The sequence below is a fragment of the Meleagris gallopavo genome, chromosome 3 (genome assembly GCF_000146605.3).
Source record: "Meleagris gallopavo isolate NT-WF06-2002-E0010 breed Aviagen turkey brand Nicholas breeding stock chromosome 3, Turkey_5.1, whole genome shotgun sequence".
Taxonomy (NCBI): Eukaryota; Metazoa; Chordata; class Aves; order Galliformes; family Phasianidae; genus Meleagris; species Meleagris gallopavo.
The window spans coordinates 231,633-243,622 of NC_015013.2; the positions used below are offsets into that span (position 1 = coordinate 231,633).

Genomic DNA, 11,990 nt, shown 5'->3' on the forward strand with positions numbered 1-11,990 from the left:
GGCATGAGTGCAAGTTAAAGTTGATTGCAGGCAGCTCTATTATCTTTTGAGCTATTAAAGTTCCCTTTCTCAGTCGGTCTGCTGTGCAGTAGTCTTGAACTCAGAATATCCCTGTTCAACTTTTTGGCATGCACACTCTTCAGGGAATATCATTAGCTATTTGTGCACAGGGGAAAGGAGTCTTCAATGAGTACCAAAACCACAGAATTAATTAGTTTTTAGTACAGTCTGGACTTTTTATGACTAAATTCCATAGAAACCTTAACACAGCATAATTCTTTATTGAACTGAAGCCTAAATTTAAGTAACGGTTTTATAAACCTTCTGGGAAATCATTTTTTGGTATCTGTAGTCACTCTGAAACTGTGTAACCTAGGATGGCTCTGCAGAGATTTTTACGTATTAGCAGAACAAATTATAATTAAAGTATGAAAAGTGCTGAGCAATTTTCATGGATGCCAACACATACTAGTATTCAAAATGAAATGTTACATGAGTAGCTGCTTTGCATGTGCTCCTGCTGAGCCGTTAGGAACTCTTCTTATCTGTTGATATCAGAAGAATATGCTTTCTTCTGCCCTCTTATTTTTTCCCTTTTTTTCTTTTTTTTTCCCTTTCCGAGCAGTCTGAAAATAAGATCCAAAAACTGGTGTTGTGTATTCCAAGGGCAAGCCTTGTGGCTAGTAGCATCTTCATAAGCATTTATACAAAACTCATTCTGCTTAAGGATGTTAAAAGAGAAATGCTTCTGTATGTCCAGTGGACTGGTGTATGTTCCAACTGGGAGGCATTTAACCTGTCAGCAGATGGTAGCTTGGTGTTTGGAGCTCCAGCACGTGGGATTTGTTTGCATTGTACAACACATCAGTTGAGAAAATACTAAATATTTTTCTGCCAGCAGGGAAATTTCCTGATAAAATTGGTTGTTCAGTAGAAGAACTTTCAGTTTTAAAATTCTATCATTTTATGTTTTATAATTTCTTGCGGCTCTCTTTTGCGGCTATGGAAACATGTACACCTTTCTTTTTGCTTTTACCCTGCATATATATTTAAAAACATAAATGACTTCAAGGCTGAAAGTAGCAGAAAAAAAGGAGTCCAGGTATTAGCAGAAGCAAAGGATGATGCTGCGAATCTCAGTTTATCCTTGCAGAATGCTTGTCCTGAGGTATGCGTCCTGAGTTTCCACTTCTGCTGACCCATCCAAATTCCTTGAGAGCCTTTCTCTGTCATACTGCTAATTTCACCCCACTGTGCTCTCCATGAGTGGTGATGGAAAGGCAGTAAAGTTATTGCTGCAGAGAGCAGCTGAGATTTCCACTAAAAACTTCTGTCAAGCTGAACAAGATGTCATGGGGAAGGACTGTTTCCCACTGCCATGTGCAGTAGGGCATTCCAGAAGTGGGGTAGTGGGAGAGTTTAATTATGGGAGCCAGGCTGAGTGTGTGTTTCCTTAGCTTCCTGCAATTGGAGAACAGAGGCTATTTTTGCCTGGTTATGCCACGTGGAGAATATTCAAGGTGAAGGTGTGTTTCCTGCATCTGCTACACATCCCGTAACTTGCGCCTGTTGAACTGGCTGAGCTTGAAAAGCTGATTGCTGCTTTACCCTGGGGGTGCTGCATGCAAACTTCAGCCCTGAGATCTTGCTGCGTATTTCCATGGCTGCTGCTACCCTGCTAACAGTGACATGCCACCGCTCTTCTTTCCCTGCTCCCTTGCTGAAGCCAGATGGGGGAGGGCTCAGCTGTTGGAGCAGCAACAAACAGAAGATGCAGGCCATAACAAAATACAGAGGAAGAAAGCGAATCCCACCAGTCCCCCTGGAAATTGCCTCTTTCCCAGGGCCTTTGGATTAGAATACCTGCAGGTGGACTTTGCACCACAGGAGAGGAGGGGGAAATGACGGGAGATAAATAAAGCCCTTGTTTGCTGATAGACCTGCTGTACTGTCTGATAATACATAACTAACTGGCAGTGTTCCCGTCAGATCCTGCCCTTCTTTATCTCCTCATTACTGAAAGGTGACTAGGTGATACGTGGTGAAATATCACCCTACTTCCCTCATTCTGCTCTCATGTTATTTGTTGTGTACCATCCACACAAGTCTTCAAGAAAAGCAAATGTGCCAAACACAGTTAGGTGTTGGTCAGGTTACTCATAACTCACATTTTCCCGTGCGTTTTGTGTCTCTGCCTGCTTCTCAATGCAGTACCCGATAACTGCGTGAAGTAATTGGTCCATAAAAAATAAAATGTTTTTAAATAAAAAGCCCAGGACCTGTCTTTGCCCCAAGTAATCCCCCCCCAGCGCTAAACAACATTAATTTTTCCACTTTACCTCAAAGCGATGAGCATAACTGGCTCAGTATGACTGGACACCAATGCTAGGCAGGTATTCTTGGGCAGATTTGAGGGAAAAGGTAAGTAAAAAATTTACAGTGACCTCATTTCTTTGCCACGAGCATTTTGCAGTTGGCAGTAGGCCAGCAGCAGGAGGAGTGGTTGGAAGAAATCCTGCTGCAACAAATACAGCCAGGTTTTGGCAGAAGGAAGCACAGACTAGGTAGTGTTCCCAGATAACATGAACCAAACATTACCGATGCTTACCTTATGTCTTCCCACCAGTTAATTTATTTCAAGTGGGGTGGAAGGACTAGAAGAGGGTGTGAAGGCAGGCAGAAAAAACAACAGGAGGAGCAGTATATTCTCTTTGGACATCCAGCTGCCCTTCAGGTGACCTGAGCTGCTCAGATCATCCTGCAGTACCTTCTCTGTTTTCCTAGATATTCCCACAAGGATCAGCTTGCCATCACATTAGGGACTTGTACTATCCTGGAGGTGATACATGTTAAAAAAACAAAATGAAACAAACAACAACAACAACAACAAAAACAGCCCCACAGTCAGACAAATAATAATTAAAAAAAAAAAAAGGAAATGACAGATCTTTGATATTTTTTTCATCTTCTTACTGAGACTGATAATAACAATCATGGAAATCACAGTGCACGACATCTTTGGCCTGAACATAGGACAGGCTCCTTGCAGAACTCCCAAGGGGAGAGAATTTGCATTCTTTGCCTCCTTGCATTAGTCCTAATCCCACTATGCAGAAGAGTCAGGCCTAAGCCTACAGCAGTTCATCAGAGACCTCTCCTGAGTCCTGGCAAGATGTCACATAAGGCCAGATTGCAGATAAGGAGGCACCCATCCCCTGCTGTTTTCATTAGGGTGTAAGAAGACCTTCTAAGAAATCAGTCTGTGCCCGTGCCCAAATGTTGTATGAAGCAGCTTGTGTTCCTGGTGGTAAAATTATAGGAAAGAGTTCCCTAACACCCCTCCCCAAAAAAGTAATTTCTTGCAACTAGGATGGGAATTTGCCACCCTGCAATTATTAGAAGTAGGTGTCCACTATACTGGAAATAGACTGCGCTATTCATAATTATTGATACATTTTTCTCCTACCTGTATCAATCCCCACAAAAAGAACCAATTTCTGCTATTTAGTGATCATCTCTATGCAAGGCTGATGATGTGAGAAGTCAGTGGTTTTAGGTGCTGCAGCTGGAAGCATACAATTTCCCCTCCTCTCCTCGCCATTTTCCCTTAGAAAATCTATCTGACTACTGCTCAGTGCTGTGGGCAGGCTCCATGAAAACACTCTAAGATTCTGCCACAATCTGCTGTTTTTTAATTATTTTGATGCAAGTGATTACCAAGCATTTTGACACAGTGAATACTGTTTTACAATGAAGTTTTAACCAGGTCTCATTATAATTCATTACAGTGAGGTTAGTCTTTTAATTATTCATAATTAATGCTACCAACTGCCTTTGCAGTACTTTTCTTGGAAAGATCTCAAAACACTTCACCAAGCAGCTCAGTAGCATATCTATAATTTCAAATCTAGGGCAGTAAGTTTGTTTATTAGACTTCAATAGGAGCAGCTAACACCAGTGGGTAGATACAGTCAGCACGTTTGACAAGTACATGTGATGCCATAGAACTGTAATGCACAGAACGGAGATCTACACGCGTGAGCTTCGCAGTTACTGCACAGCAGTTCCCACTCCCATTTCAAACCTAAAACTCATCTCAAGAAACAGGCTACTTTTTTTTTTTTTTTTTTTTTTTTCCTGAGCTTTCTTCCATTTAAGCTTTTAAAAATGTTATCCTCTCTTCTCTGTACCTTTTCTCAGGGAGAGTTGGTGCAGCCTGTTACCACCTCTGGGATTTCCTAACTCCCACACCAGTTTAATTGAATCACATCCTGCCAGCTCTGCAGGAAATGCACCAGGAGAGCCACTCCACAATTAGTCCTCTCCTTTCTTGCCATCAGACAGAAGGAGGACTGAATGGAAACAAGGACCCTGTGTGGAGTGACAGGTGAACCTCCTTCCAGTCTCCCTCACCTTTCCAGCTTACACAGCTTACACAAGAGGTGCGAAGTTCTGGAACTTGAAGGATGGGGAAACGAGGCCGTTGATGAATATCCATCCAGGGAGTTGTCTAGGGTGAGTCAGTCAACCCGATGCCTTAAGATTCCCTCTGCCAAGAACAAAAGAAGAGTAAAAAAATGAAGTCTGCTGCCTATTTGGTACCCAGCTCAGTGACATTACAAAGATTTGGCCCTCCAGTTGGCTCCCTGGTTTGATTTGGCCCTCCAGTTATTACTTGCTTTTGATTGTTCACGTCAGCATTGAAGAAGCTACAGAGAGAATTTTAATGGCTAAGAAAAGGGACTTTAGGGCTCTGAGGTGAATAGCTGAAGGAGTGGGAGGACAGGTAGTGTTTTCCTCAATCCCTTCAAAATATCAATAGCAGGGAAAAATCAACACATGGCTAAGTGGCTGTTGTCATTGATGGATTTTTTTAATTATTGTTATTTTTTTTATCGTGGAGCAGTTTATACAGCACTGGGCCTGCGGGCAACAGATAACATTCATCTGTCTCAAAGAGGGAAAGGATTCATGGCAGGGCTCATTAAGAGGGCTTTCAGCTATGTTTGAATGGGGAAGGGGATGAAACAGGCTCAATAGAGAAGAGCCTAGGGGCAGCATTCCAGGGTTGAGGGTGAGATCAATAGCTCAGCTGAAGTACATCTACACCAGTGCACACAACATGGGTAACAGACAGGAGTATCTAGAAGCCATTGTGCAGCAAGAAAACTATGACTTTGTGGGCAGCTGATGTGGAAGAAGACCGGCCTGGCTGAACAGGGAGCTTTCACTGAGACTTCAGGAAAAAAAGAAAGTTTACCACCTCTGGAAGAAGGGGCAGGCAACTTGTGAGAATACAATGATGTTGCTAGGATATGCAGTGAGAAAAATTAGAATGGAGAAAGCCCAGATAGAATTTAATCTGGCTGCTGTTGTTAAACATAACAAAAAAGGTTTTTACAAATACATTAAGAAAAGAAGAGCAAAGGAGAATTTCCATCCTTTATTGGATGCAGTGGGGGAACACTGCTACCAAGAATGAGGAAAACTTTGAGGTATTCAATATGTTCTTGGCTTCTGCCTTGAAAAGTCAGGCCAGTACTAGTCCTCAGAGTGATCAGCTCCCTGACCTGGGAGACAAGGATGAGGAGCAGAATAAATGCCCCACAAGTCAGGAGCAAGCAGCTAGTGACCTGCTGCTCCACCTAGACTGTCGCAAGGTCTGTGGAGCCAGATGGGATCCACCCGAGGACACTGAGGAAGCTGGCAGAAGTGATTGCCAAGCCATTTTTCATCATTTATCAACAGTCCCTGTCAACTACGTCTCAGTCAGATGGAGTTATGAATGTGACACCCATCTACTCTGTGCAGTTTTGGACGTAGAATCATAGAATCTTAGAATCATAGAATGGCTTGGGTTAAAAAGGGCCACAATGATCATCTTGTTTCAACCCCCCTGCTATGTGCAGGGTCGCCAACCAGCAGCCCAGGCTGCCCAGAGCCACATCCAGCCTGGCCTTGAATGCCTGCAGGGATGGGGCATCCACAGCCTCCTTGGGCAACCTGTTCCAGTGCCTCACCACCCTCTGGGTGAAAAACTTCCTCCTCATATCCAACCTAAACCTCCCCTGTCTCAGTTTAAAACCATTCCCCCTTTTCCTATCACCACCCACCCTCACAAACAGCCGTTCCCCCTCCTGTTTATCCGCTCCCTTCAAGTACTGGAAGGCCACCATGAGGTCTCCCTGCAGCCTTCTCTTCTCCAGGCTAAACAAGCCCAGTTCCCTCAACCTTTCCTCTAGGAGAGCTGCTCCAGCCCTCTGATCATCTTAGTGGCCCTCCTCTGGACCCACTCCAAGAGCTCCATGTCTTTCTTATACTCGGGGCTCCAGGCGTGGACACAGTACTGCAGGCCTGGAGCCCCCAGACGCCACAACACAAAATGTACATAAAACTATTAAAGAGCATCCAGAGGAATGCTACAAAGGTGGTGAAGGTTCTAGAAGGGAAGACATTTGAGGAGTGGCTGAAATTCGTTGGTTTGTTCAACCTAGAGAAGTCTTTAATAAGGCCATTGTTACTGTCTCCCACAGCATTCTCCTAGAGAAGCTGGCAGCTCATGGCTTAGATAGGTATACTCTTAGCTGGATAAAAACTACTGGGATTGTTGGGCCCAAAAAGAGATGGTGAGTGGAGTTAAATCCAGCTGGTGACTGGTCACAAGTGGTGATGTCCAGGGATAGGTACTGCAGCTAGTCTTGTTTAATATCTTTATTGAATATCTGGATGAGGGGATTGAGTACATCATCACTAAATTTGAAGTTGACAAGAAGATGGAAGGAGGGTTGATCTGCTTGAGGGTAGGAAGGCTCTACAGAGGGATCTGGATAAGCTAGATGGATGGGATGAGGCCAGTTGTATGAGACTGACTAGGATCAAGTGCTGGGTCTTGCACTTTGGTCACAACAATCCCATGCAACACTAATAGCTTAGGCCAAGTGTCTGAAAAGCTGTGTGACAGAAAAGGATCCGGGGTTCATAGTGGACATGAGACAGCAGTGTGCCCAGGTGGCGAAGAAGGCCAACGGCATCCTGGCTTGTATGAGAAGTAGCAAGGTCAGCAGCACGAGGGAAGTGGTCTTCCCCCAGTGCTCAGGAATTAGTGAGGCTGAACCTCAAGTACTGCATTCAGTCTTAGCCCCTTGCTACAAGACACTGAGGCCCTGGAGGATGTCCAAAGGATGAGAAACAAAATGGATGAAGGATCGGGAACAAAAGTCTTATGAGGTGCAGCTGAGAAAAATGGGATTGTTTTCTCTGGAGAGCTCAGGGTAGACATTATTGCTCTTTACATCTACCTCAAAGGAAATTGTAGAGGTGGAAGTTGGTCTCCCAGGTAACCTAGTTACCAGTTTCAGAAGGCTCTGTGCTGCACAGCAAAAAGTCAGACACTGGAGCTTTGTAGAAGAAATTATTTAATAACTTATCTTAAATAACATGATAATGTCAACATGTGAATAATTTACATTTGTGGCACAGAATATCCTGTTGTTTTGCTATATATCCTGATACATGTGGAAAACAGAAACAAATACTGTCCCATCATGAGCTTCAGCGTATAATCAAGGTTTAGACTTTCTTTTTTAAGAAACAGCTTGACATTGAAACAGAGGTGCCAAAGCAACATGATAAATAAACAAAACAAGTTTTAAATTAGTTCCAAAGCACGTCCCCTACTGAAAGCTATTTTTTAAAATTCCGTTTTACGTCTATAAATACATAGTACAAAAATGCAAGCTTACAAACCTTTTTTCTCAACAGACTTATGTCATTTGAAGTTTTAAGTAGTATCATTTCTCCAACGTAACACACATATATTTAAGGGCAATAATACTAACTATTTACATATAAAGTTATGAAGTGTTTAAGAATATAAATTAGTAAGAACACAGACAAAAACACGCTCATAAAATAAATAACTCAACAGCTTTACATATGAGAGCATTTCTGATATTATGCAAACATGACATACAAGGCTGCAGGACTCGATCTTGCAGTTGTAGTATCTGTCAATTTTGCATCTAAGTAATGCCAGTACAGTAAAAGAGCTATTTTGTGGGGCTGCCCGTGAGCCTGCAACTACCTTCCTGGAATATCTCCTGCCTGAAATGGCTCCTGATAAGTTCAAGCTCCACGTAGAACCTGGTGTAAATGAATGTGACCAGTTTTATTCTTCTGATCTGAGGTACTGTTGGCAATCAGAGTCTCCTTTCACTTCTGGGGATCCAGGAATTTTTATTCCATTTTTTGGATAGACACACCAGCACCCAGCAGACTCTCCATCCAGTGAAGTTTCACACTAGGATTATTAAGAAAGTTAATCAAAACCCAGGATAAGCAATTGTCAGCAAAAAATTCACTATAGGATACTACGAACAGAGGTGTTGAACAGCACTAGAACTGAAAGCTCCAGAAGTGCAGTGCATGGACCCATTTTGAATATAGTGATACCTCTCTGACAGAACCTCTAACCAACACACTTGGTTATGGAGTCTTGATTTGAGCTTAGCTGCTTCAACAACAGCTACAGACTTCAGACAATATGCCCACTCCTTGCTACCTGGTAATACAGAATAGCCGTATCTTCCAGTAAGATAAACTGATGGAAGGCAGAATGTGTAAGGTAGAGAGGTGAAAGGAATGGCTTGACAGGCTGGCTCTTCACACATGGAGGGAAATGGGATTCTTTCTTTAGCTGGGGAGTTAAACAGGTTTCTCTGTATGCCTGGTTATATCCCAGGTGACAATGAGTCACACGCTGGTGCCACGTTCTAAAACAATGTCTTGGTGACACAGATTTATGCAAACCTATGCAATTGTTGTGTATGGCCTATGGCTACAACAGTTTGATTTAAGCTTTAGTTAACTATACAGATTTCCCTCAGTGCAGAAGTGGTGGCTTCTGCAAATATTATAATGGGTATAGGCATTATCAGTAAAGTAATCTAAAGGGAGTACAAATCAATACTTTTTTCAATATAATTTCAAAGAGCTAATCTTGCTCCAGAGAATTTTGTCATTGCAAGTGTTCTTTAATGTGAGAGCTGGGATCCTTCCATCTCCATAGTGATTATTACATATGCACTTAACAACACATGCAGTATGATGGATATCATGGATTAGCATTGGCTGTGAATATGCTAACAAACTGGATGCATGGAGTTTGACTTGGTCTGAGAAGAGACAGGGTCAAAATGTTTTAGAAAGGCTTTGCGTACACCTGTTCTGTGAATAAAGAAGACTTCTGCCTCCATTTTTTGTCAATGCTGAGCATGCACTCACTTTTAAGAGGACTACCATCTGTTCCCACTACTAAGTATCCTATTTTCACAACCGTTTTCCAGCAGCTGCAAACTTGTGAGCTTGGGAGCAGAGGGTTGTGAAAGAATTGTCTGTGCCAGATTCATTGCAATGCTGCTGTGAGCAGACAGGAAAAAGTACATACCTGTTTGCTGTGGTAAAATCCATTCTTGTTGCAGTTGGGTAAATAGAATTTGTAAATGTCCCCTCCACTTCTCTGCTGAACCTTTGCCAATTTATACAGAGCTCTATAGAGCTCCTTCTGACAAGGTCCCTGCAGAGAACCAAGCAAACAAAAAGTGATCAATATAAAGCTAGCAAAAAGCTGTAAGTATTTATTAGTCCCATAATCTGCAGCATATAACACTGATTTGCATGAAGTTCCTACATGTTCCAAGAGGAGTGTGGCCAGAAAACTCTAGCGTTGCATTTAGGCTTTTGTTTTCATTCTTTGAGGTATTTTCTGCCCTCAGAAACATGACGATTGAAGTCCTTAAATTGCTACACAAGGAAACTTAACCTGTACTGAGTAAACACATTACTACTCTGAGAGTACAGTATCTCCTATTATGGGGAGCTGCAAGTAAGAAGGCTTGTGTACGTGAGGCTGGCCATGTTTTGTGGGTTGCCATGGTCCTGTGTTGTGTTGATGTACGGAGAATAGGTGCAAAACATATATAGACAGTGTGAGAACAAACATCTGAATGTTATCTTTTGTGTAACACGTGGCTGTTACCAGATCAGAACGGAGAGCACTGCAATGACTCTGAGACTCAGACCCAAAGTACCTCTGACTGGGACTGAAGATCTGTTTGCATCGTTAACTATGTTCACCTTTTTCTTTCTCCTCTCCTCTCCTCTCCTCTCCTCTCCTCTCCTCTCCTCTCCTCTTTACTTTCTGTCACTGCATTATAACTATTGCATTAACAGTAACATACTGAATGGGGAGAAGTGACTGAACAAATATTTTTACTTGGGAGTGAAATTAATTTCATCCCCTTCTTTTTCAAGACCTCCCTTCACATAAACTGTTCTGTTCAGTGGGCTTTTCTGTTGCTCTGGGTCGGAAAGTAGAGGTTTTGGAGACAGAATTGTAACCAATAGCCCTTAATATATAGTAGTCCAAACTAAATGACTGCTTCTGCTCTGGATGTGCAGACGGATTTTTTAGTTTTTCGATTGTTCGTTTGTTTCCCTCCATTTTTTTTGTGAATATTATGAAAATAGAATTCTGTTGTGCATCAATGCCATTCAACGCCACACGGCGTGGTTAAGCACGCTGCCTGGCACTGCACTAAACGTGGTTCTCTGGCGCCCTCAAGTGGAACAAGAACCTGTTTGCTCACTGCTGCTTTACAGTAGGGAAGGTAAAAGGGTACTTTAATTGCTGAGCTTTCTGTCTTTTCACGTGCATCTATTTGCTAGTGAACAGAAAGAAATACGTTTTGTTTTGTATTGGTGTCTCATCAATATTTGTACGTAATTACTCCTTTTTACTTCACTGATCAATAGGCAAAGCACAAATGCCTTTTATTTTTCTGACTAAAACAAGAAAGAAGTGTAAGATTGTAGGATGGGTTTCCAGAAATTAAGGAACCACGCAATCATCTGATGTTAATTGCAGAGCAAGATTCAGCCTCTGCAAGGACTCTGTATAGAACATATCTGATGCCTGCCTATTTTTACACTTACTGCTACTCTGCATGTTTCTCAAGCATCTCAGGAAGGCATTTCTAGAGAAGTCTGTTTACTAGGTACCCAAAATAACAGCGTCTTGATGTTGGGGCTAGAACTGCTATCAGAGTTCCATGCACACTTTCATTCTGTAGTCAGAATCAGTGGCATCAACTGAAATGGTCTCTGAAACGCTTGCAAAAAAACCCACTCACCTGTTCTTTCCATTTCTTGAGTTCAAATATTCTCTTTGCTTTCATGTTTTCATATACAGTGATGAAATTCCGAGGGATGGATTTGTCCTGGCTTATGGGAAACATCAACTGATAGCTCAGCATCTGATCCTGTGTCATTTCAGAGCTTTCTAAAGATATATCCTCAGACTCGGTAGAATCTGGAAAGGAATTTTATTAAGGTGAATATCTGCAGTGACCTTTAGCACTTATTTCTCCAAAGGAAAAAGGTTAAAAAAAAAAAGAAAGAGGAAGACTGACCCTCACACACCCTCACACCCCCCAAATCCCTAGAAAAAAATTAATATCTCCAAGAGATCCACTTCAGCTGGAGAAGAAATAACTTACATTAAACCTTTTGTTGTAAAGTCATATTTGGACATGGAGAAATGGTTTCAAACTTAAAGAGGGTAGATGTAGGTTGGATATAAGGAAAAGGCTTTTACAGTGAGGGTGGTGAGGCACTGGAACAGGTTGCCCAGAGATGTGGTGGAAGTCCTGTCCCCGGAGACATTCAAGGCGAGGCTGGACCAGGCCCTGAGCAACCTGACCTAGCTGTGGATGTCCCTGTTCACTGTAGGGGAATTGGACTAGGTGACCTTTAAATGTCCCTTCCAACTCTAAGGATTCTGTGATTCTATGATTTGGAATCACTCCACTCCTAAAGATTAGGCTGCAGACATTCTGTCAGAAATGGAAAATCTTTCTTGACCACAGGGGGTTGTAGTTGCTTTGCTAGATGCAGAGAGTCTTGAGAGAAACTTTTATTTTATTTTATTTTAT

General features: G+C 42.3%; 1 protein-coding gene across 1 annotated transcript; it reads right to left on the reverse strand.

The window, feature by feature from the left end:
• Positions 1–7,397: 7,397 nt before the first annotated feature.
• Positions 7,398–11,650, reverse strand: IGFBP1 (insulin like growth factor binding protein 1). The gene is made up of 3 exons (XM_010708216.2): positions 11,190–11,650; positions 9,446–9,574; positions 7,398–8,299 (listed from the first exon to the last, which is right to left on the reverse strand). The coding sequence occupies exons 1-3, from the start codon at positions 11,325–11,327 to the stop codon at positions 8,168–8,170; spliced, it is 399 nt and encodes a 132-aa protein (XP_010706518.1). The 5' UTR covers positions 11,328–11,650; the 3' UTR covers positions 7,398–8,167.
• Between the last annotated feature and the right edge of the window lie 340 nt (positions 11,651–11,990).

Coding starts and splice junctions, on each gene's coding strand:
- IGFBP1 (XM_010708216.2), bottom strand. CDS start 11,327: ATGACACAGGATCAGATGCTGAGCTATCAGTTGATGTTTCCCATAAGC. Junction 9,575..11,189: donor TCAAGAAATGGAAAGAACAG/GTGAGTGGGTTT, acceptor GGTTCTCTGCAG/GGACCTTGTCAGAAGGAGCT. Junction 8,300..9,445: donor GATTTTACCACAGCAAACAG/GTATGTACTTTT, acceptor TAATAATCCTAG/TGTGAAACTTCACTGGATGG.